The 24,015-nt window shown below is 37.9% G+C and overlaps 2 protein-coding genes across 4 annotated transcripts; one reads left to right on the top strand and one right to left on the bottom strand.

Moving 5' to 3' along the window:
• Positions 1-1,363: 1,363 nt before the first annotated feature.
• LOC121753691 (AIG2-like protein D) lies at positions 1,364-3,148 on the top strand. The gene is made up of 5 exons (XM_042148929.1): positions 1,364-1,580; positions 1,952-2,024; positions 2,366-2,458; positions 2,543-2,626; positions 2,838-3,148. The coding sequence occupies exons 1-5, from the start codon at positions 1,459-1,461 to the stop codon at positions 2,979-2,981; spliced, it is 516 nt and encodes a 171-aa protein (XP_042004863.1). The 5' UTR covers positions 1,364-1,458; the 3' UTR covers positions 2,982-3,148.
• Positions 3,149-4,589: 1,441 nt separating this feature from the next.
• On the bottom strand, positions 4,590-17,747 carry LOC121756570 (calpain-type cysteine protease DEK1-like). Of its 3 annotated transcripts, none has more exons than XM_042152139.1 (31): positions 17,443-17,747; positions 17,229-17,369; positions 15,853-16,103; positions 15,114-15,296; positions 14,894-15,029; positions 14,547-14,677; positions 14,347-14,461; positions 13,282-14,257; positions 13,062-13,172; positions 12,056-12,114; positions 11,795-11,957; positions 11,126-11,399; positions 10,841-10,991; positions 10,602-10,713; positions 10,344-10,509; positions 10,145-10,215; positions 9,947-10,038; positions 9,680-9,842; positions 9,446-9,517; positions 8,804-9,181; positions 8,605-8,720; positions 8,220-8,517; positions 7,795-8,114; positions 7,320-7,671; positions 6,916-7,236; positions 6,723-6,827; positions 6,493-6,621; positions 6,036-6,416; positions 5,819-5,956; positions 5,503-5,739; positions 4,590-5,349 (listed from the first exon to the last, which is right to left on the bottom strand). In XM_042152139.1, the coding sequence occupies exons 2-31, from the start codon at positions 17,345-17,347 to the stop codon at positions 5,044-5,046; spliced, it is 6,426 nt and encodes a 2,141-aa protein (XP_042008073.1). In that variant the 5' UTR covers positions 17,348-17,369; positions 17,443-17,747; the 3' UTR covers positions 4,590-5,043. The 3 variants fall into 3 exon arrangements, with proteins under 3 accessions (XP_042008073.1, XP_042008074.1, XP_042008075.1); XM_042152140.1 differs by having other exon boundaries at positions 9,446-9,469; XM_042152141.1 differs by lacking the exon at positions 9,446-9,517.
• Between the last annotated feature and the right edge of the window lie 6,268 nt (positions 17,748-24,015).

Genomic DNA, 24,015 nt, shown 5'->3' with positions numbered 1-24,015 from the left:
CCACATATTTTAGTGACACTGAGTTTTAGGTGGAGTAGTTGTTTGTATAAAGTAGAGTTTGAAAAAGTAATTGAATATTTTAATTATAGAATGTGTACATCTAGAATGAAACAAATTAAAAAGAAAAGATGAATATCTCAGCACGAGTTTCAATGTAAAATTCGTGAATTAGGAGAGAGGTAGAGAGAAAAAGAAAATAAAGTATTGTTAGTGGAGAATGAGTCCCACCTCATTGGAGAGAGAAGACTTTTCAAAATTAAAAAATACATATTCTTATGGGACGGACTAAAAAAGAAAGAGTACATATTATTAAGGGACGGAGGGAATATTAGATAAATATTCATATGATAATGAGTCATAAACTATATCTTTAAAATACTCATGATTGATTTCTTTGAAGATCCTAATTAATTAAGAAATTAAATCTGTTAAATCTAATCAAATCCTAACTAACAAATCCTAATTAATTAAGAAACTAAATCAATAAAATCTAATAAAATCCTAACTAATTAAAAATGAAGATAAGTATGCCAATCCTGCAATATCATATCCAAATCCTATGATCTCCTTCTGTATCCAAATCTCAGTTTGTATCTCACCAAATCCCATTATGTAACGCTGGAAAAATTATACTAGTAGGTGTACTAACAAACATGATGAGTATTTCGTACAAGTTTCAGTGTCTAATTCTCTATTATTTTATTTGTCATTGTTGCTAAATTTGAACATTAAAATCTCATGGATAACCTCTGTTATCATTTTCTCTGAATCAATGACATAACGACCAGTTGACATGATCCAATTATGTTATTTTGTAGATTTTTAATTGTCCGTAATAATGCTTTCTCCCTCCCATAAATTAATTATATTTTAAAATAATATGAATTTTAATATGCAATTTATTAAATAAAAAGAATGAAAATATAGTGAAAGTAGTGCTAGTGGATTATGGACGACCGAAAAAATATAGTGATAGTGTGTAGTTATTTAAAAGTTTCTTTATTTAGAAGTAGTCAAATTTTTAAGGACAATTTAAAATAATAAAGTTAATTTATTTTTATTGAAAGGATGAAGTACTAGTAATTTTGGTCTATTGATAAATATGCACATTGGAATTGTGTAGAAATTTTACACGGTAGTTAAGTTTTATTGGATCGTTCTAATGTAGTTGAGTCGTAATAAACATACACATCATTTCTAATGTTCACCCCATAATCTACTAACCCTCTTTCCACTATAATTTTTTTCTCTCTCTTATTTTACCAATTGCACATAAAACACATAATATTTATAAATTTGTTATTTTTTTTAGGGTTGATGGAGTATCATTTCTCATTTTTTTTGGTTGTTTCTATTATTCAAGATTCCATTTGCCTGTGAAAAGAATGGTTTATACGGTGTATATGTAAGCATCGATTAATAAGGATTCTGAAGGTGAAAGAGTGGCAGTGAGGGAGAATGGCTTCGGCTCCGGCTCCGATTTCTAATGTCTTCGTCTATGGCAGCCTTCTTGCTGACGACGTCGTTCGAGCCCTCTTAGGCCGAGTTCCATCTTCTTCCCCTGCCGTCCTTCCCAACCAGTCAGTTTCTCTCTCTCTCTCTCAATCGCTGTTCCCATTTTTGTATAAAACTTGGGAAAATTGGAATCGTGCACAACATAAAACACCAATTACTCCTCTTTCACCTCACTAATTAACAGCTATGTGATTCAAATCTATTCAGCGTAATTCTAGGTTACTGTTGACAGCTCTTACTTATACGATCCTCACCGCAAAAAAATTGAACAAATTACTGCTTCCGTGCTGTTCAATTTCATGCTTGTGCATAAACTGAATCACACATTTTTCCGCCAAACATGTTCAAGGAATATAAATATTGATTAGATTTGTTGATGCAGAAAGAAGAGATGTTAGTTTTGCCTCTTTTTGATTTGGATGTTGTGGTTTTGCAGCCAGCGGTTTAGTATCAAGGAACGTGTTTACCCTGCAATTATACCTGTTGAAGATAAGAAAGTCGATGGCAGGGTTTGATTCTATATCTTTTGTCACATTCATGATGAGTAGTAGTAATTTTTTTGGTTTCTTTTGCCTCTAATCTTGTACAATGATGTGGAATTGTGGATTACATTGTTAAAATATGTCTACGAGCATTCGAACCAAGGTAACACTTCTCCGGTTAGCTATTATAGATTTGAACCCGAGAGCACTCCACACAAACTGAGACTACTTCTGTGTTTGGCTGTCGTTTGAGAAAGTATGTTTGTTTGCGACAATTGGTATACACTATATCTGTAGGACATACACAACTTGACAAGCAATGCATTTATAGAATTTGAAGTTTTAGTAACTGGATACATATGGTTTAGGTTCTGCTCGGCATCACACCTCCAGAACTTCATATTCTGGATGAATTTGAGGATTTCGAGTATGAAAGGGAAACTGTTGATGTGATTGTGAAGGTATGTCAATTCATTTAATCTCTTTGTGCAGCTTGTATGTAATAAGCATGTTTGAAATGAATGAGAATATCTTCATTTTGGTAGGATGGTATGGAGAAACTGATAGCCTACACGTACGTATGGGAAAACAAGACTGATCCGAACTTATATGGAACCTGGGATTTTGAAGTAAGTTTCCATCAATACTTCATATTGGTGGAAACATGAGAATTGTACCATCTTCTACTAGTACATTTAACATTTGAATGCCTATCTAGTATCCATTTGAATGAAGCATGCTAGAAAGCTAAGAAATTGAGCCAGTTTATCATATAGTGTTATTCAGTGGTCAATTTCCACAGCCTTAATCCCTTTGCTGTATTGTATGATTTTGCACTAGGAGTGGAAAGTATTGCACATGGATGGCTTCTTGAAGATGACGAAGGGTTTCATGAACGAATTGGAGCTACCTGATGCCAAGACACGAGTTGCGACGTATGATTCATTTTATGAAGGGATAGATAATAAGCACTCTAATTCTTAAGTATCATGATGCTGCAATTTCGACTGTTGAATAATCTTCTCTTCTTAGATGCTCATGTAAGTAAAATAAGAGCAAGAAATGATGTAATTCAATGAACAGGTTGGCCAAGTTAGGATGGATGATCCAATTCATTTCGAACGTGAAAGAAGGTAGTATTATAGTTTCAAGTCTTATGTAGTAGTACTCTTCCGTCCCACCATAAGTGAGACTAGGGGTGGCAAAATGGGTAGCGAGTAATGGGTAATTCTCATCTCGACCCGATACCCGCTACCCAATGATAACGGGAAACGGGGTGGGATCGGGTAGTGTATTTTAGAGTTTTGCGGGTAGCGGGTATAATCGTTACCCACGTGGGTATACCCGTTAGTCCCAATAATACCCGTCTTTTAATACTTCATAGAATCTAAGAGTTCTTTTGAAACATTTTCAAGAGAGATTAGAAATCACCTTATTTTGAATAGTTCATAGTTGAAAAATTTGCATGAAGTGAAGATTGAAAAGCAAATTAAAAAAGAAAAAAAACTGAAATCACATTGCAGCAAGTCATCAACAATCCCAAAATTCATCCACTTGTATAAATTATGCCAGTAGAGGACTTACATAGTTGCATTGATGCAGCAAGTACTAACAAAAACTTAAAGCATAAATATAAAATTAGTTTTATGAACTCAACTTTTGGTTCGAAGCACTTTTTGCATGATTAAAGTTAAAAGCACCGGTTTCGGATTGGGTATGGGTACCCGCAATGTCGGGTACGAGAAACCCGACACGGGTATCGGGTAATCCCCTTATGTTGCAGGGTGGGTATTGAGACAACAAATTTAACTGAAATCGGGTACGGTACCCGCGGGTAACCCGTTTCGCCACCCCTAAGTGAGACATTTCTTTTGGACACATAATTTAAGAAAATGATGTCTAAAATGCAAGAGCAAATAAAGTAGTGGAATAAAGAGAATAAAATAGAAAAAAATAATAATTATATTAAATTTTTTGATAATTACCAAAGGTATCCACAGGCGGGCTCGGTGACTATAATTATATTATATTATGCTAAAGCATAAAATGAGTCACTTTAGGTGGAAATTCCAAAAAGGAATACGCTTATGGTGGGATGGAGGAAATATTCTAAAGTGTGAGCTTTTAGATAATACTCCATTCGACCCATTAAAATAGACTATATTTCAAAGTGTGAGCTTCTTCTTTTTATTTTATCATTATTTAGGAATCTCACTATCCATTACACAATTTCAACTACTTTTTCTCCACTCTCACTTTACTAATTACGCATTAAAACTTGTATCAACCCTAAATGACTTATTTCTATGGGATAAAGGGAGTATCAGTTTTTATAATACCCATCCGTTTTCATAAAATAGAAATTCTTTATTTTTTGTCCATTTTTGAAAATAGAAACTTTCCATTTTAGAAAATTAATCCCACAATTTACTAACACTAATTCCACTACTTTTTCCCTTCATCTCTCTTACTTTATCTATTTTTTTCTTTCACCTCTCTTACTTTACTACTTTTGCATGAAAATCCGTGTCATTTTCAAAGTTTCTATTTTTAAGAAATAGGGAGAATTAAGTTTTAGTATGGTAAGGAGAATAGGCAATAAAGGGCATAATATTATGAGACAAGAATATTTATACAATTGAGTGCTGAAGCAACAAAATTGGAGCTGGAGCTTCAAACATGCTATTATTGCTACAGCAATCTTGCTAATCCTCTCTCCCTAGTTTTTCTTCTTCTCTACCTAAACCTATTCCTATTTATCCCAACACTATCCCTATCAACCCTTTCTCATTTACAAATTTTCTTACAACACCTAAACTCATGTACAACCTTTTCACCCCATTTCTTCCACTCTATGCTTGTGCCCCACCTGTTCACTACAACCACTCCAAACTTCAGCTTATTTTGATGCTTTAAAATTACTTGAACAATATGGAGACTAGTCTGAAAAATTACCATGTGATCGATCCAATCCTTCATAAACTTCATGATTGCAGGCATGTTTCATGCAAGCTCGATTGCTTCCCGAACCCAGCTCGCCTCACTCCTATAATGCTTCGAGAGTTATTGATGATTTCGTGAACACTGAGAGCACGAAGGGCGCTTCTTCTCCCGGGTGGATTGTTGTCGGCACTATGGTGTATCCCTTGGGGTCTGGATCCAGGACCATCTCACACGATATTTCTCGGGAATTCACATAATCGGTCCCGCCAACTGATTCGTGCATGTAGATATTGTAGGCAGCACGGCAGCCACGGGTCATCAGAATCCTCATCCCGATGTAGAACATCTGTGAATCATGGCTTGATTGGTAATTCCTGAAACCGGCTGTTGTCCTCGAGAAGCTCACCCCCTAAACAAATATGACATCATTCGCTAATCATCACAACAAAATGAGCACGTGAAAAATGACTGTGTTATAGAGCACTGAATGCCTAATGTCAAAGGTCTCAGGTTTGAGTTCACCGTGATAACCGATCCAAAAAAAGCACCAGTAAGTTCATACCTGAGTTAGAGTTATAAACACGTGGATTGGTAACGATGCAGCAGCACCGGTAGCTCTCAATCTAAACTGCGGGTTTTGATGCCACGTTTCGTAGTCTTGGCATCCACCGGCGCTATAACCACGCCACTGGCTGTGGACAGGGTAGTGCATTTCAGGTGGGTAGACACGACACACATATATTGATCTGAAATGGATTTGGAAATCTTGCCACGACATCCAAAATATACCATCCTTCGCCTGTATCCCCGAACACGCAGTGTCAGATACTTCAAAACAAATCCATCAAGTCGAGATTTTCTGAAATATCTCAATTTACCTGTGGAGTATGCTTGAGCTTGTGCTTCATCCTATCTGTCCATTCAGGCGAGGAATCGGACCAAGGGCCATTCCACTCAACCTCATTCGCCCAAGGATTTCGTATCTGGACAAGTTTATGGCCGTCTACTTCACGTATCTGACCAAAATTACAAATATGATCAACATATTCCAAGTTTGATAACTCATGTAACGTATCGAAGGCAATTCATATATACCTGCAAAATAGAGTAAGCGTGCCCCTGCACGATCCCAGAGGACGAAATGTGGACGTCTGAACCTGAAGGGCTACCAGCGCCAAGCAAAAACCCCTCCAGTTTGAAACGCAGTAGTTGAGACCATAATCTGCCACTTGCAAGATCAATCTGAGATTGAGAACTTCTCATGTCAATCTCCTCGCCAGCACCTCCCGTAAGGTCCACAAGAGCGTCCTGGACGAGCCCGCCTTCCAATGCTTCGTACGACCCGTGAAGCTTAGCATATGCCTTTTCTAGTATGGAGACCCACAATTCATTCCCCTTCCGGCTGGTTGCAAATGCAGGCTTACCAGGTGATTCGCACGGGATCCAATCATCCACAACAACAGGAACCCATTCCCCCTAATATGAACAAATTGAAATTAATAGCCAATCACAATTCCATCCACAGAATTGGCATAGATGAAGATGAACCTACCTGGATGCAAAAGCGAACTGTATAAATTCCTTCGCCATTGAAGTCTGGTGTAATAATGACTTCTGATATTCGAGAAACTTCAGTCAGCACAGCAACCGCACTCAGAAACCAACAATCACCCAACCGACCCTGTTGTTCAAGTTAAGACACCGAACAGTAAGTAAAATGCAATTACATAACAAGGAGCTATAGGGTGTGATGGAGAGGAGAATATGCAAGATTGGAAGAACCTGACAAACGTCGGAAGGATTTGCTGTTCCCGAAAATAAGCACGGGGCACAATCCAGATGCTTCTCTTTCACTATTTCTTTAGGCCTCATCCATTCAGAAACCACCTGTGGCACACCTCAAGGCCGAGTTAGGTAAACCGGATCTGCAAATGAATCGGCAAAAAAAGCCAAGAAATGCCAAGTAAAAGGTTACCTGTAACTTGGATGGAGGGTTGTCAGGATCTAGAAATAACGAACGATCACTTGGAGGGAACTCCTGATCAGTAAAATTCACTTCCCCTCTTGCCAAGAGGGCTTCTTTAACAGCCAATTCTACTGAGCGCATACGTTGATTGATTTCATCCTGAGTCTCCATCCTCGGCTTCCTCAACCTCCTGGTAAATGAATCAACATCTACATTAACCCCCTCCCTGTCAGATCTCCTCTTCCTCCCACTTGAATACTGTCCATCCCAATCCACTTCGTCTCTGTCGTAGAGATCAACCTCAGCAGGATCGCTCTCCCAGTCCTCAACCTATGTAAATGGGAAAAGGGTTTTATTCAACAGTAGCAAAAGAAAATGTTATGCTTATAAGGATATTTGGAAGAGAAGCCAACCCTCGGAGGAGAATCAGCCCACTGCCAGTTGTCATCAGGATTATCAATCAAGTTGTAATCTCCAGAACCAACGGCAGCTGGAAGGGTAGCAATCTCATCTTCACTTAAGCACCTTCCCCAAAGAAAAACATCCATTACATGCATCTTGGATTCAGAACCTTCACTATCCGACCTTCCAAATGCATCCATATCGGTTGGTGGCCTAACACCGACCCAAACATCTGTTTCTTGCTGCCATATGCCGTTTCCAATATTAAGTGGAAGTCCAGTCTGATAGCCATCGTAGCCACCATCAATAAAGCAAGTGGCTTCACCTATATCAGCATCTATAGTCATTGTAATAATATGCCACCTGGGACACGATTTGAAAAATACATAGGTGCTTCCATAAGTAGCAGAACAAAATAAAACAGGAACAGTAGCCAAGAAAGGAGAAAGAAAGTTGAGATTAGTAAAGACGTGAATACAGACAGACCTTCCATCTGCGATACAAGATGAACTTATACTCCACTCTTTTGCAACAGTAGTCTGTCTATCCCCTTTTGTAATCAACCGAAGGCCAACTTGTCCAGCCTCAATGCCTTGTTCAGAACCCGCTACAAGAATTTCCCAACAAACTCTCCGTTGGAATTCAGTTCCCAAGAGACATACTGGCCCAGAATCAGGCTGGATCATCACAGCCGAGGAAAAGCTGACTCTCTGAGTCTGACATAAAGTAGGATCAATCTGGCCGCAGTGTCTGCCGCTTGTTGTGGGTTCATCATCAACAACACAAACAGCACTACTGAGTCCGGTCTGAAACAAGATGGAAATTCAGACTATGAACGTAAGTACCACCGCATAAAAGGAGACATATGACTCAAAGGTAATAGATTAAATTTTAGCAATGGCAAAAGTAACCTGCTGAGCACGTTGAGATAACTGAGTTGCGCGTATTCGACGGGCAATGTTTGCTACTCTTTCACGTGCAAATGTGTCATCACGTACTGAATCACCTCCTACGGCACGAACGGCAGCAGCCATAGCTGCTGCCTCCCTACTGCCAGCATTAGGAATAGATGATATGAGAGAAGCCTCAATCTCCTTCCATTTGCGCTCTTCCTTCTCCAAAAGGGCTTTTCTCCTTTCTTTGCCCCTTCCTTCCTCCTGGCGTCTCTGCACCAGAGCTTCCTCTTCCATCTCCTTTTCTCTTATATAGCTAGAAGTACATAAGAAGAATTCATAAGTAAAATAAGGATAACAAAGGAAAACATGTGAAAATTTGTTCCCGCAACTTTCTTCTAACCTCTCCAGTATAATTTCAAATTGTCTACGATCCTCAGGCATCCATTTCTTGATTTTTTTTGCACTCAGATCTGAAAAACCAATGCTATCCAGGAATAGTCTTAAGCGAACTTCATCCTGGTTAAAAAAAATGGTATAGAAAATTATCAGAAGGTACTAAAAACAAAATATAAATCCATGCCACCACAATTAGTTCATACCTGCACCCTTTCAGCCTTGGCCGTCAAACCAAGCAAAAGGAGTAAATACCCACCGAACCTATCCCACATGTAAACCCATTCTGTATCAATAGCTTCTTCAAGAGCAAGTATTCTGGCATGAGCACACATCTCTCTCCGATGACCTACATCACTGGTAACATCATTCTGCAATATCCTCCAACACTTCAATCTAGAGTAGAATGATCCTGCAGTCAGCTCTTCATTTCTTAAACGATCTCTTAACTTCATCACGTCTGCTCTGGGAAGCACAAAGTTTCCAGCCCTATCCCTTGCACTAGTAGGATCTCCAACCAAAAGTGCTGCTGAACTGGCGGACCTCTGAGGAGCGGAGTACGTCCCGGACAAAGCATTTCTTGTCTGCATAATTAGATGTAATAAAGCATACACATTAATTGGATGATCAAGAGTACCGTCTTCCAGGTGAAACTAACAAAGCGCACAATATTATAAAAATGAGCATGTAGGAACCATACATGAATTTCCAGCAAAGCTGATTATAGAATTACAGCCCCTTAGGCAATTAGGCTTTAACTACTTGGCCAGCTACTCCATAACCTATTTTGAATGGGAGAGGGTAGAGGATACTTGTTTTGTGAACAAAATAGAACTGAAAGGAATCACCTTTGTTGCCGATCGAGCAATTGCCTGTATTACGGTCTCCTTGCTCAGAAAGTGAACAGCATGTTCCATCATCTAATAGAGATGAAAATTCGGAATGGAAAATGAAGCACAAGACAGAAATGATACATATGATGGAAAATTTAAGACCAGCTCCAGGATGGTCCTTAATGGAGAAGATCTATGTGTCTTATAGATTTCAAATGACAGATGGTAATATCAAGATAGAAATCAAACCTCAAGAGTTAAGCATGACCGTGACACAGCAAATCCGAAGGCCACAACAAGTGTAATAGCAGATACAGCAGCACCAGCAAAAGGTGGATAAATTTTCAAACTGGCAACAACACCCCAGCCTTCAATTGCCAGTGCTATCCCATAAAGCAAGAGAAATGCAGCACTGTATGGGAATGGCATCAATCATAAATATCTAGCACAGTCAATAGAGTGCTACTCACAAACTGAAGAAATAAATAATTTGATATTCCCAAGAGATTGACAAACCTGACATTTTTTCCACAATCTGCATGAGCATCATAAACATATACAGGCAATACCCTAGGAGAATAAACCACTATGGGGGGAGAAAGAAGTACCTGCAGAGTCCATCAAAAACATAAAACATGAGATAACGTACTCGTGGGGAAAAAATTATATTATGTTGGTTGGTAGAGTAAGCTATAGTAATATGATTCAACTCACAGTCAGTGCCCTTCCAGCCAACAAGAAAAGAAATGAGAAGTAACCAACAGATGCACCGACGAAAGCTTTATCTGAAAAAAGGACTTATTATTGCATATAAGTTTAATTCTGACATTGACATAAAAGGAAAAAAATTACTTAAGTAAATTTAAGCAGATCAGGTATTGGTTTAAATTAAAAGGATGAGATGTATTTTTACCTTGAAACCAACCCACAAAAAAAGCAGCCAAAGCCAAAAGAAACGCAAGGAAACAAACAAATAGCATCTGAAATCGTGTCAAGTAAAAATTATTTGAAGCCCAGTAGTGAATCACGCCAATTGCCAGGACCAAAAGAAGAACCACTAAAAGGAATGCTGCCCCAATCTGTATCAGTACAGATAATCAGATCAGATGAGCTAACAGTGGCATATAATGAAACAATCAAACAAATGACTCTTATGATAACGTTTACTCACCGTCCATGGTTCAATTATAACTGTAACCGCTGAAATTGCCCCAAACAACAGAACTAAGCCAATAATTATAAATATGTGAGCACCACGAGAAAGCTTCCAGCTGTCATCTTTCCTGAGAGCATACATCTGAATATGTCAGTACTCTTAACAACTACCCTCGCTGACCATGAATCTAACTTTTTTTAAAACCATAATAGGGAAATGCAACATCTGAATTTCACGCCTATGAGATCACGCACCATTTGAGAAGGCCAGAGGATAGCGATAAGATAGCAGGAATGCAAATCAATGGAAGCAAAGCAGCAAGAAAGTCAGCCTTTGTCGGAATCTGGCCAATCCTCGAAGTTACAATCATCATATATGATGCCCCACAAAATGATACAAGGACAGCTATAAGAGGAGGGGATCAATCCTTAGTAATGTAAGGCAATATTAAGCCCATAAACAGGACACAAAGTAAGAGTAACTCCAATGAAGTTTAGAGAAAAAGATCAATAGCAATATAATAGTAATAGAAAATTCACCTGCAAACAGCCCGATACATACAGCAGAGGAGAGAGAAAATCGATAGGTTGCAAACCATGATACAATTGGCAAGACACCGGTGACTATCAATGCGATAGCAGATGCCATGGCCCAGCCAATATACAAGGATGATGCATAGGGAGACGAAACACTTTTTGGATCCCCAGTCCAGCTCTTGTAGCGTAAGTCATCCAATGGCTTTGCAGAAATAATCCAACCAAGTGATAATAGAGATCCAGTAAATAAGGCCATGCAAATAAAAAGAATAACACCCTGGCCAAAAATAGTATTAGCTCCAGAATGGGCAACTCAAATATTGTATTATGGACATATATTATGTAAGGTTGAGAAATTAAGCGTGAGTTTTAGTATACAGTAAACAGCCGAACCCCATTGAGTTATGTTGATAGAATAGAGACAAAAACATAGAATATAAAGAGAGAACGAGAGTTGAAACTGCAAAACGACCAGTACTGATAGAAGATACAGTCATTATATGCCATCAGGGATGACAATGTATGAATATAACCCACGCACTTCCTGGTGTTATAAGAGACAAAAAAGGAACCTTTGGCTGCACTCATCAGCTACATGTGAAGGCGAACCGACATTTTTTAAAACCAATGGCAAACCGCAAAAAATGCCCAGAAAATAGGGAAAGGCTGTACCTCTTTTCTCCTTCTAATGACATGATTTCCAGCATGACCTGCATCAGTGCCACCAGAAATCCGAAACTGGTAACCATTCTGAATCCATATTGGAACACCAACTGATAGGCAAGCCACCATCAAAGGTAGTGTTAAAGATAACCCCAACAGAACAGATGATTTGCTGCAGATATATATACAGTCATGAGTATCTAACTATGTATACAATGGAATGAATGGAAATGTAGTTTCAGATGCTAATCATGAGTAAACGAAATGCACCTTAAGAAGGAAAGCAACAATCCAACAGAAGTGCTTACTAACCAAGCACCAAAGCCATACTGCAAATACATGAAAGAAAATATATTACTAAAATCAACGTTGCAGAAACATCAAGAGAAGCTAAAAAAAATTATAAATATATTTTATGTACTATAGACACTAGAAAAGTACTCCCTCCATTCCATGTTAATTGAGTAATTTTCTATTTTGGGAAGTCCCAAGATAATTGAGTCATTTCTATTTTTGGCAAAAAGTAATCCTCTCTCTTACTTTATTCTCTCTTCATCTCTCTTACTTTATTCACTATCCACATAACACACTATTCTTAATCTCCGTGCCGAAAGAAGCGCATCTGTTAACAAGGAACAGAGGGAATACATTGATCCAACCTTGAAGAGAAAGAAGCCAAGAAAATGAACAATTTTTTCATAAGTTGTATGCGTGAACGCAAATTCAAGTAGATAAATCATTTAATGATAAATCCTATATAAAGGTAGACATTACCGAGCATGATACGCATCATGCGTTGGTGAGTTAGAAAGTTGTTGATTATGGAGAGTAACAGCCTGGATCATGGTGTCTTTATGAAGTCTCTATGGAGACTTGATCGTGGAAATCATGGAGTCTCTTTAGCTATATCTTATGAATGAATGAATGTTGTCCTTTAGTCTTCTAGTTGAGTCTTATATATAGCTTCCTTTAGGTTTGAGAGGATTGTTAAGTTTTGAGTTTAGAATAAGGACTGCAATTTATCGTACGGCCTCATCAGAGGAGTGGCATCATAAGAGGATTATCATTTACTATTTTGTTTCCCTGTATATCAATTATACTTTCTGTTCTTACTATTCTCTGTCAGCCTCCCTCATCTCATTTCTCTAACAGAGCATGATGAAAAACAGAACATAAATACATTATATATACAATCCATCTAAGTCTAGAACTCAAAATAAAATATAATAAGATAATCAATTAGCTTAAAAGCTTCCAGAGACATAAACAGAACTACCTTTCTAGGTTTGGATGTCATAGACAGTTCTTCAGATTGAAGTGACCTAAGAAAGGCCATGATTGACCAGACAACGGGAGACAACAACAGCACAGCTATACCAAATTCAAACTGCAGAAAATGAGACCAGACTCATGGTAAGATTTAGCATGACAATAAATGCTAAACTGTTATAACAAACACCACTAAGTTTGCAATAAATTATAAAGGAAGGCTGTACCTGTTGGTGTGTAGAGTTAATTAGGTTGATTGTGTTTGGACGGTAAATGGCCACAATAGTGGTCTCTATACTAAAGACAAAACTGAACAAAAGCCACGACCGCTCTGGTGTACCAGTTGTATAGTGCAAGAATAGTCTGCACAGTTGTAGCCATTTTTCCAGACCACGTAATCTAAGCTCTTCCGAGAATGATATTTCATTAGATGGCATGTTATCAACACTGTTTGAGTCCATCATAGCTATGTTAGTATTGTCACGGTGATCCCTATCTGCATCCAAGCTACTTCTTTGCAGTAATGCAAGGATCATAGGATCCAGTCCATTTTCTTTCAGCATCACAGCAAAATTAGGATCAAGTCCTTTATCTTGCAGTAAATTTGTTAGTTCAAGCTCTCCCTGCCCTGTTCTTTTTTTCAAGAGGGATGTAATCCTCGGATCATTCAACTTTTCTTGGAAAGCAAGTGCTAAGCTTAAGTCTAGCACCTGACTCACAGAATTAGATGCACTAGACTCACATCCCTGACTTTCCATGCCACTACTAGAACAAGCCACCAAAGACCCATTATGATCAAAACTTTTGTCAACATAAGGCCCGACTTCAGTTTCTTGAACGACCGAACGACAAGAAGTACTACGTAACACAAAACTAGGCCTCCCACTATCAATGTCCTTCTCACTATGGATACCTTCAACATGATTCCAGCTAGTAAGATCCCCGGTGCTAGGTACAGTTCCATTACCAATGTGACCAGCATCAGCACTACTACTGCGTTTTACACTTGAACCACAACCTTCAGATGAGCTGGAGGAGGAGTTGTGCTCTTTCTTACGAAATCCTTCGCGAAGACGAATAACTGTACTCTCCAAAGCATCCCTTCTAGCAGCAGATGGGTTCGAAATGCACAAATGACGAGACACAGCAGCTCCAAGAAGCACAGAGGCCACAACTGCATAACTAATACAGTGTCCTAGATACCTGTAAAATGTTTAAACTATGAGAAACTCGATAAAAGAAAAAGTTTTTTGGTAACCACAGAATTTCTTCAGCAAAAGGATGAAACAAACCAGTAGTGGATTCCAAAACATATTAGGAAGACCCGAGAAGCCCCAGCAACAAAAAGAGCAGCAACGCGACTCTTAATAAGCTTAAATCCGTAGAGGCATGTGCCCACATTCCAATCTAGGAGATATACAAACTTTCATATTAAAATAAAGAAAAAGTGCACAGTGGTTTAAAGTTTTGCACATGTCTATAGTGGATATACCAAGGATAATTACTGCAGCAGATGTGATTGCACCAAGCCAGTGGGATTCCTTGGCTGTTAAACCATATAAGATGGAATATACAAGCAGAACCACAAGGGAACCAAAATAGAGAAGCCCAAGGTGTAGAGCCCTGCACGGATCATATAGAGCTGCATAAGTTGAGAAGCTTGAGATAATAATAATACATTACATAATGGACTCAAGCAAGAAGAAATCTCGCAGCTCATAAGAGCAGGTTATATTACAAAGAAGAATTGCCTTAAAAGACTGTTCCATTATTTTGAAGGAAAATATTTCCCTGCAGAACACAATGACACTGGTGCAAGTAATTAAAAGGATAACTTGCCTTCTTGATTGTCTAGGGTATAATTCATTGGGATCAGGCGGTTCAGGTAAGCAAGCCACAGGACCCACTTCAATACAGTCCGAGTAGGCAAATTTGTATGCCCTTCTCACATATTCGTCTATGTCTAGACCATTGCCTGCCAGATACATACGAATAGATAAATATATTTCTAAACTCACATAAACATTTTGTGGTCTATATATAACAAACTATGGCATACCATTGAAAACCATCCGACAAATAAAAAGCATGTTGATTGCTAGGGCAATTGCTGAGACGTCAAAGAAAAAACCAGAAGGAGAATACCGGTCGGATGCCTTTGCGCCCGCAGTAACATATACACCACAAAGCTCGTAAGCACAAAGCAACCCAACAGCCAGAAGAAGAAGAATTGCAACAGCCCCTGCAGAAGATAGTCATGAGGACAATATGCATTAGCGTGCAATATGGTATGCACAACTTATTTCCAGTCAATCTATCAACAAGGGACACATTTTGAATTTCTCTTACACATGACGTATATGTATTTCTATACTCAGAATGTACCCTTCTACTGCCATATTCAAGAACAATTCACATCATAGTTTGGAGGATGATTTTCATGCCAAAGATGGCATAAGTGAATTGATTAAAGGAATAAACAAATACTGTTTATAAGGTTATATCTACAGATTATGGCAGCTGCAAATCAGCTATGCCCTTCTCATCTGTATTATCGGGAATGTGTTGATGTAGGAAGAATTGGACCTAAAGACTATTCTTGTTCTATTCTCTAAAATCATTGGATGACGTACAGATAACTGAGAGAGAAAAAGAAAAAGGAAAAAAAAGAAAAAAAGCAAGGATTTGATAAAGAGCAATATATAATCTGTCAGGCATATGATCAGTTCAAGAAAAAAATAATTTGTAAATACAGGCTTCCAACTCTTTCCAGTCAAATCAAGGTAGGATATACATACTTGAGCTTTGCCATTGTGTTCTCCACCAGAGCATTACAGAATAAAATGCCAAAAGTAGAGCAACTCCAGCCATTATAACAGCTAAACCAATTATATCTCTCCCGAGTATCACGATCAACCAGCATCCCCAAACAATAAGCACCACCACTGGCGAAATAACAACTATCCATGAACCCAGGGAAAGAAGGCCACACAAAATTCCTAGCTGAGGACCATGGAGGAAATTCGGCCATTTTCTAGCAAATATCCAACTGAAAAAGCAATAACCAAGAGAAACTCAGTCAAAGTACAGGCCTAGTTCTTCGAGTGTTCATCAATACTTGTTTAACTTTTTCGAAACCTCCATATATATAGAAAGCAAAGTAAACGGAAAAAAAAAACTGAAGATATGGCAAAATTTTAAAACCAAGGATAACTGAATCAGTGAAAATAATGGACAACACACCACTCAAATTTTTTAATATATCATAGATTCGAATATAGCACATACATAATGGCAAGGAGAAAGTGCTGTCCACTTAATAAAATTGATCAATAATAGACGACGGAGGGAAGACAATACTTAGGAGGAAAGAATATAATTTCAAGCTACATGCATTAGAACACATAGAAGAGCTTGTCTATGGAAGTATGGTGATTGGTGAAAAGGTTATATTCATAGAAACCATGTAAGAGAAATATGGAACAAATTTATAATAATATGATAATTTAAAAAATGAGGTGTATTAGAATGTTAGTATGTCGAATACCAACTACACTGGATGCATATTGCAATACCTAATTTCTTCCTCTCCTATCAGACATGAGTTAAACATATATCTTCCCAATGTCAATACAATTACCTGCGGATAACTAAACAATTTTATCTAGCATGAACTAGCATAGGCTGAGATTTAAAGCTCAATACGGAGAAACTGCTGTAACTACTAGAAATATGGTAACTTAGAGAATTATATCCTACCTCAAATATGCCAACCACCTAAAGCTTCTATTATGTTAGTGTTCTAATTATTCCAGCACTGGCACTAAAGAATCAAAGTAGTAGTTCCAGATATGTTAACACTCAGTGATTCGCTGTGCTCCAATTCCAAGATAAATTGAAACTCACAATCACCCATATAACCAAATTATCGAATTTAGCAATCAAGATTAGCCCCCATTTCCAAAATTCAAAGGTGGAGGATAACAAAACAATAGTTAGCAGCATCCCCTAACTTATTACTACTACTTCATATCACTACCAGACTAGCCAGATGTAATTACAATAGGCACATAACTAAAAAAGCAACACATCAGTTCTTCCACATTAATACAGTTCATGATCAAAAGGAAAGACGCTATGCAAGATCGAGTGCCAAAGGGGGTAAGCGAGGCACCTATAGATGCGCCACGGCCGCCAATTGACCAACCAGAGTACAGAAAAGGAAGCAGCCCCAAGAACAGAGAAAAGGGACCCCGAAATTATGCATGCCAGGATCAACTCATGCTCCTCCATTTCGCCCCTCCTTTTATCTCAACTACAGGCACAACAGAAACCCATCATTGGAGTAAATTAATCCAAATATTTTTCAGCACAATGTCCGTCCCTACCATAATCAACAGCAAGAAGCAAAGGGTATGGCCCTAATTTCCTACCTTCACCACATCTAAACGAGCAGAAGAAGAGGCAGAAACGAAAATTGGAATTAAATAGGAAAAGAAAGCAAGAAACCTTAAAATGCAAAGGGCAATTTTTCTGCAAGAGTTTAGTGTTAAGGTCAAATTAGATGAATTTTAAAACCCTACTCTTTTTGACAAAAGAGAAGTGTAATAGTACTAATATTTGGTGGAAAAAATGCAGTGCCTTAGGTTGCAGTACTTGGAGAGAAAGAAGACAGAGCAGAGGCAGTGGAGAAGAAAAGAGTAAGAGTATTTTTTTTTATTTTAGGGTGAGTCATTTTCCTATATAGTACTCCCTCCGTCCCCGAATAAGAGTCACAAATCTCTATTTTGGGTCGTCCCCTATTAAGAGTCACTGTTCATTTTTACCATAAATGGTAGTAGGCCCCACATTCACTAACTCGCTCCACTCACATTTTATAATAAAACCAATATAAAAATATGGGTCACACATTCCACTAACTTTTTTATCCAACTTTTCTCTACATTTCTTAAAACTCGTGCCCGGTCAAAGAGCGACTCCTATTAGGGGACGGAGGGAGTAACTTTTTTCTCTTTCTTAATTTACTCTCTCTTACTTTATTTTATCTACTTTATTCACCTTTGACTTTTTTCTCTCTCGTACTTCTTATCTATATATTTAACATATTCAACATCCATTTCCTAAACTCCTTGCCAAAAAGTTTTGCCTCAATTACGAAGAAATCCCCGGAAGTAATAAAGTAACTTGTTTTTTGGTGTAAAATTTTTAAGTACCAGCTGGGAATTTTGTCCGAGTGGATTACCTTCTCACGCGCCTGGTATGTGCGTAGAAAATACGGACCAATGGGAAGCCGAGTTCGATGTAGGGTTGCTCTGATGCGAGTGTGGGTGGGGGATTTTATTCAGACAATAGTCCTATTTATGACGTGAATTACTTACGTTGGACATAAGTATTACGTTAAGATACCGCTTTAATTATTGATTAGAAAAATGGCAAATCACATACTAGTATGATGTATTCTTAGTTTATTATATTTATATCAAAAAACCTTGTTATAAAATTTTTGTTTCATTAATGTATTTTGTTTTAACTTTTTTACAACTGTTTATTGCGTTAGATTCTTATATTAATTCATTTTAGTTTGAAAAGTTTTTTGATTGAATATTTATTTAATTAACTTTTTTTGCTAATTATTTATTTTTATTTGTTCTTTTATTTACTTTAAAATTAATTCAGTTACAATTATCGACTAAAATATCATTGAAAAATGATAAATTTATAATGGAAAAAAAAAATTCATTTTCTAAATGACTATTTCAGCTGAATTAATTCCCAAAAAATATGTAAAAGGAAAAGAAAAATAAATGAATTTAATTGATACAAGAAAAGTTAATTAGATTATGGAGTCCAATAATAAAAGAATCAACTAAATTAAAAATAAAAGTACAAAAATCTCGTAAATCGGTGTGCTCAAAGCTAGGGGTGGGAATGCGGATATCTGCTATTGGGTTTACTCGTATCCAATCCGATACCCACCGGGTAATAGATACTCCCTCTGTCCCAAGATAAGCAACTCGCTTATTTTTTGCTCTCGTTTTGGAAAAATGATATAAAATAGTTAGAGTGGAGAGAGAGTAAAGTAATAGAGATCTCTATTACTTTACTCTCTCTCCACTCTAACTATTTTATATCATTTTTCCAAAACGAGAGCAAAAAATAAGCGAGTTGCTTATCTTGGGACGGAGGGAGTACCGTATATCCATTTTTATGGGATTGGTAATGAAATTTTACATAATTTGGATATTGGGTAACCCGATTGGAAATCGGTATTACCCAATGATAAGATCATGGATGTCGTGCATCAAAGGATTCACTCAAGACGTGAACCATGGATAGATTGGGACCCCAAAAAGAGGCAAAGTCATGCTAAGGAGCTAAGTCCTATGATATGACCCCACGTGAAGGACCCATGACGAGGTCCATGACTAGGCGTGGGGATCTCCACTTTCATCCGAAGGACGATGCTCGAGGAGTCGAAGAAGGCGGAGTAGCCCACGGTGAAGACCACGCTACAAAACGAAGGCTGGAACATCTCACCTGGCTGGATAGAGTTTGCCACCCTATGTCACCCGGCAGGGTGGCTCCTCGCTGGAAAGACGGAGACTAGTCTTACTCACCCAGACGGGTACCTGAATGAGAAACCGGGCCACCCGGGCAGGTGGTCCGTTGAAGGCGTGACTATTCTAGGGGATCCCACCCGGGCGGGTGACACCCGACCCGTAGAGCCACCCGACCGGGTGCTTGGCGGAAGGCGTTGAAGAGTCAGGGAACTACACCCGGCCGAGGAACCTTTGGCCGAATAGGCAACCCTGTCGGGCTACACAAGAGAAACAATGTTTTGACAGGGAGTCCCACCCGGCGGGTGGCTCAGTAGTCATAATCCCACTCGGCCGAGTACCACACCGCTGGACTAGATTTGTGGGCCAAATTATTGGATTTTGAGCCCTACCTATAAATAGACATTTTACTTCATTTTGAACTTAGACTTTGAGGGAATTAAGAGCTTGAGAGATTTGTTTCCCCTTTGAGGTTGTTATCCGAATTCCTAGTTATAGGTTGTTTGAATCAATCAATTCCTAGTGAAGCAGGGATCAAATAAAGGTATACTTTGAGGCTTGTGGTTCCTTGAAGGTTTAGCCAATGATACTTGTTAGCATGGTGTAAGTGCCTTTTGCTTATTCCATCAACGACATTTATCTCTCTTACCACATTATCCATTGCTTGATCTTCTTTCTTTTTAGTCTAGATTCAATAGTTGTTGTTGGATCTAATTTTATCTTTTGTTTGCTCTGAGAAATTGAAAATTACATCAAAAAAATATAAGATCAAACACCAATTTGGGTTTTCCTTACGAAATGGATCTCACGATACATGGATCCATATACTCCTATTAAATAATAATCCTCTTCCATTTGATTGCAGATAATTGAAGGCAAATGTGAAGAGCAAAATATGCCGCGTAAGATATGCGGGAGCACATCATTGTACCCACTTCAAGAGGAGATCATTGGACAACATGTTGCAAACCAAATGGCTATTCTCAAACTTTTTGTTTTGTTGTCAAGGGAAAATATGAAAAGAAAACATGTCATATGCATACAAACATATATTATGATAGGCAGGATCCCTCACCAGGTCAAGCACATGGATAAATTAGTTAGAAACACTGATATTGATTGCATGCTAAACCTTCGTATGGAACAAAACACATCCGACTATGTATTTTAGTGCATCACAAGAAGAATAAGGTAGTTAGGTTTAATTTTTTGAGGTCTGGAGTAGTATCACATCACATATATGTTGTGTTAAAAGCTCTATTAAAACTACATGATGTATTGTTAGTCAAACTTGAACCTGTATCAGACCAATGTACCGACCCAAGATTGAAGTGGTATAAGGTATTATCATAATATGATATGCATATCCATTGACAAGGTTTTGGTTATTGTTGAAAAAACTTCCTTTACTAATATTTTTTTCGTTTGTGGCTTATTAGGGATGTCTGGGAGCATTAGATATATAAATGTAACAATGAGCAAAGAAGACAAGGGGAGATATAGGACACGAAATGGCCAGATTTCCACAAACACTTTTGGCCAGATTTCCACAAACACTTTTGTCGTATGTGACTGAAATTTGAGGTTTGTTTTGTTCTGCCAGGTTGGGAAGGTTCAGCCGCTGACTCGAGGGTTCTACGCGGCGCGATCAATGGGGTGCATGGGCTCAAAGTACCTAGAGGTTGTCATTGCCCTCTAAATTGACATTTATTCCTTTATTTTTATTGTGAAAAATTGCATCTTTGCTTTATTTCTTTACTAATCTGTGTTGCTCATATAAGAAATTAGTACTCCCTATTTATGTGACAATGGCTATGCAAATAATGATGGTTTTTATAAACTCTGTATAAAGACATGCGATATCACCTTAAAGAATGAGGTCCTCATGCTCAAAGACCTCAAGGCGCGTATGAAATATTCAACATGAGGCACACGAAAGCTCGGAACGTTATTGAGCGTGCCTTCGGTGTAATGAAGAAGCGATGGGAAATAATTTTACGTAGTGCCACTTATTACCGGATCAAAATTCAGAACTAAGTTGATCATAGCATGTTTTTTGATACACAACTTCATTCACAGCGAAATGGTTGTTGATCCATTTGAACAACAATCAGATGCTGAACATAACGAGCATGGAAACAATGAGAACCATGAGGATATAAACTTTTTAGATGTTGCGGAACCGATAAGTAAATGAAATCGAAAGAGAATGATTTAGCACAAGTAATGTGGCTCCATGTGTAATAGATACCTCATTAGTTTACTAGTTTTGGAGTATTTTTATAGAATTACTTGAACCATTTTAACTCCTTTCGGTCTTGTTTTGTTTAGCTAACTTGGTATAAATATGTTTATTTGAATTAAATTTTTTTTTGTTGTGTTTTCTACTTTAACCTTTTAGCACACTTCCTCCACCTCTCCACGTTGACTAGTTGTGAAGAAATAAGAGTAGTGGTTGGTGATGATGTTTTGTTTAGGGAAATAGAATTTCTAAGTAGTTTATGTACTTTGGAGAAGATTGATGAATTGATAAAAAAAAGAAGTCAAAATTCAGCAAGAATGAGGAGTGATTATTGCACCTTATTTAGGGAGAGAGAATTCCATGAAAGTTTGTCTATAGCACACAATCCATTTAAATTTGATAAAAAAAAATTACTTTTACATTATTTTAATGATCGTAACATATATCATCTGAGATTTGTGTGGACATTGGTGGACTTTGCTTATTAAGAATATAAATAGTGAAGTAGAAGATCCAATTTCTCTGCAACCTAACTCAATCATTATACTCCCTCCGTCCCACCATAAGCGAGTCACTTTACTTTCCGGGAAGTGAGTCATTTCTCTTTTAAGCAAAAAATCATCTCTTTTACTTTATTTTCCCACCCACTTTATTCTTTTCACCTCTCCTACTTTCCGTCTCTCATACTTTACTCTTCCTTAAATCCCGTTTCCAAAAGAAGTGGTTTGCTTATGGTGGGACAGAGGGAATAGCTTTCTTGAAACCTTCGGATCCCTTGGCTGATAAAATGTGTTTTGATATACCAATACAAAGTAGTTTCTTTTACCAATCAAATGGGACCCCCGATAGTGATGCCTTGTTGCTACATACAATTTTACGAATGAAAAAACTCGCGAATGGAAAGGGGTCATTATACTGAAGAGAGGGGTTTTGCACGTGTGTTGTGTGCACGTGTCCCTCATTTCAACAAGATTTATAGTTTCCCACTTTTGCAACAAATATTACTAAGTATAAGCGGCAAGAGAGCGGTCGAACCACAGAGACTAGGGACCTACTCGAGATCGATTCTATGACACGGGGTTGGTGTTAGCCACCACGCCTTAAGCACTTGAACATGGACCTAAACACTAGAGTGAGAAACTTGAATTTAAAGCATGAGAACAGAGATTGGGAGCTTAAGCTAAACTAAGGGAGCATGGAAGAGAGTTTTGAAAGCTTCAAGAGAAAATAATAAGATGGAGACAGAGACTTGACATGAAAATTCCTATACTAAAGGCAACTTGAAACAAACATTTGCTTGAAATCATTTCAGAAGCAAGAGTAATGGATTTGCAGCTTAAAACAAGATCAAGATTGAAAGGTTGCAGGGAGAAAATAAGCAAGCTTCGGAAAATAATTTACTTCTAAACTAGAGCAAAACAAGAGAGCAAATCATACACAACAACTAGATCTCAACATCTAAGCCACCAATTGCGAAAAGCATCCAAGAAACATGAGTAAATAACATCATCAACATGAAAATAAACCAAAGCTTCATAAACTGGAAATAAGTGGAGATCCAACGTCGGAGTCGTCAATTCCTCTACCGAAACCATTAAATCTAATTAGAAAGCGAGGTGTGAAGGAGCTTCTAAGATGGAGGCGTCAATTCCACCGTTGAAATGGCCAACACACTGTAAATCTACACTAAAGTCTTGAAAACATAAAATAAAATGTAAATCCGACGTCGGAGTTGTCAATTCCTCCGTCGAAGCTACAAAGCTAAGCTAAGAAAGTAGTAACTAAACTAAAACTAAGCTAAGGTGGCGTTAAGCACCTATTAGAGCTTTCTACCTAAACTACCATAGCGTTAAGCGCTGCTCTTCATCGTGGGAAGCTTCTATTTAAAGGGTGGATTCAACTTCAACCCTAAGGCAACTTCTCGGCCGATTTGACCATTTTACCCTTATAGTAATTGAGGATGATTCAGCAGATACGTCTTCTGTTAGGGTTTTGTATACTAGAAATCACCTTTCGAGTGATTGGATACTGTAAAACTCGACTTGTTATTTTCCAATGAATAAAACAGATTATTTTTGTCATAATGTTGTTATGTTTTACATTTAATGGTTTTTATTGCATATTTAAATGTATAAGAACGTAACAAAGTCTAAGTCTTTATT

The sequence above is a fragment of the Salvia splendens genome, chromosome 11 (genome assembly GCF_004379255.2).
Source record: "Salvia splendens isolate huo1 chromosome 11, SspV2, whole genome shotgun sequence".
NCBI classification, from domain to species: domain Eukaryota; kingdom Viridiplantae; phylum Streptophyta; class Magnoliopsida; order Lamiales; family Lamiaceae; genus Salvia; species Salvia splendens.
This window is presented reverse-complemented; position numbering and strand designations above follow the sequence as displayed.

What these genes read in the sequence shown, in the direction of transcription:
- LOC121753691 (XM_042148929.1), top strand. Translation starts at nt 1,459, where the DNA reads ATGGCTTCGGCTCCGGCTCCGATTTCTAATGTCTTCGTCTATGGCAGC. An exon ending in CCTGCCGTCCTTCCCAACCA is followed by an intron (nt 1,581 to 1,951) that starts GTCAGTTTCTCT and finishes GTGGTTTTGCAG; the next exon opens with CCAGCGGTTTAGTATCAAGG. An exon ending in ATAAGAAAGTCGATGGCAGG is followed by an intron (nt 2,025 to 2,365) that starts GTTTGATTCTAT and finishes CATATGGTTTAG; the next exon opens with GTTCTGCTCGGCATCACACC.
- LOC121756570 (XM_042152139.1), bottom strand. Translation starts at nt 17,347, where the DNA reads ATGGAGGAGCATGAGTTGATCCTGGCATGCATAATTTCGGGGTCCCTT. An exon ending in TACCCTAGACAATCAAGAAG is followed by an intron (nt 14,678 to 14,893) that starts GCAAGTTATCCT and finishes TGATCCGTGCAG; the next exon opens with GGCTCTACACCTTGGGCTTC. An exon ending in TCCTCTGGCCTTCTCAAATG is followed by an intron (nt 10,714 to 10,840) that starts GTGCGTGATCTC and finishes GTATGCTCTCAG; the next exon opens with GAAAGATGACAGCTGGAAGC.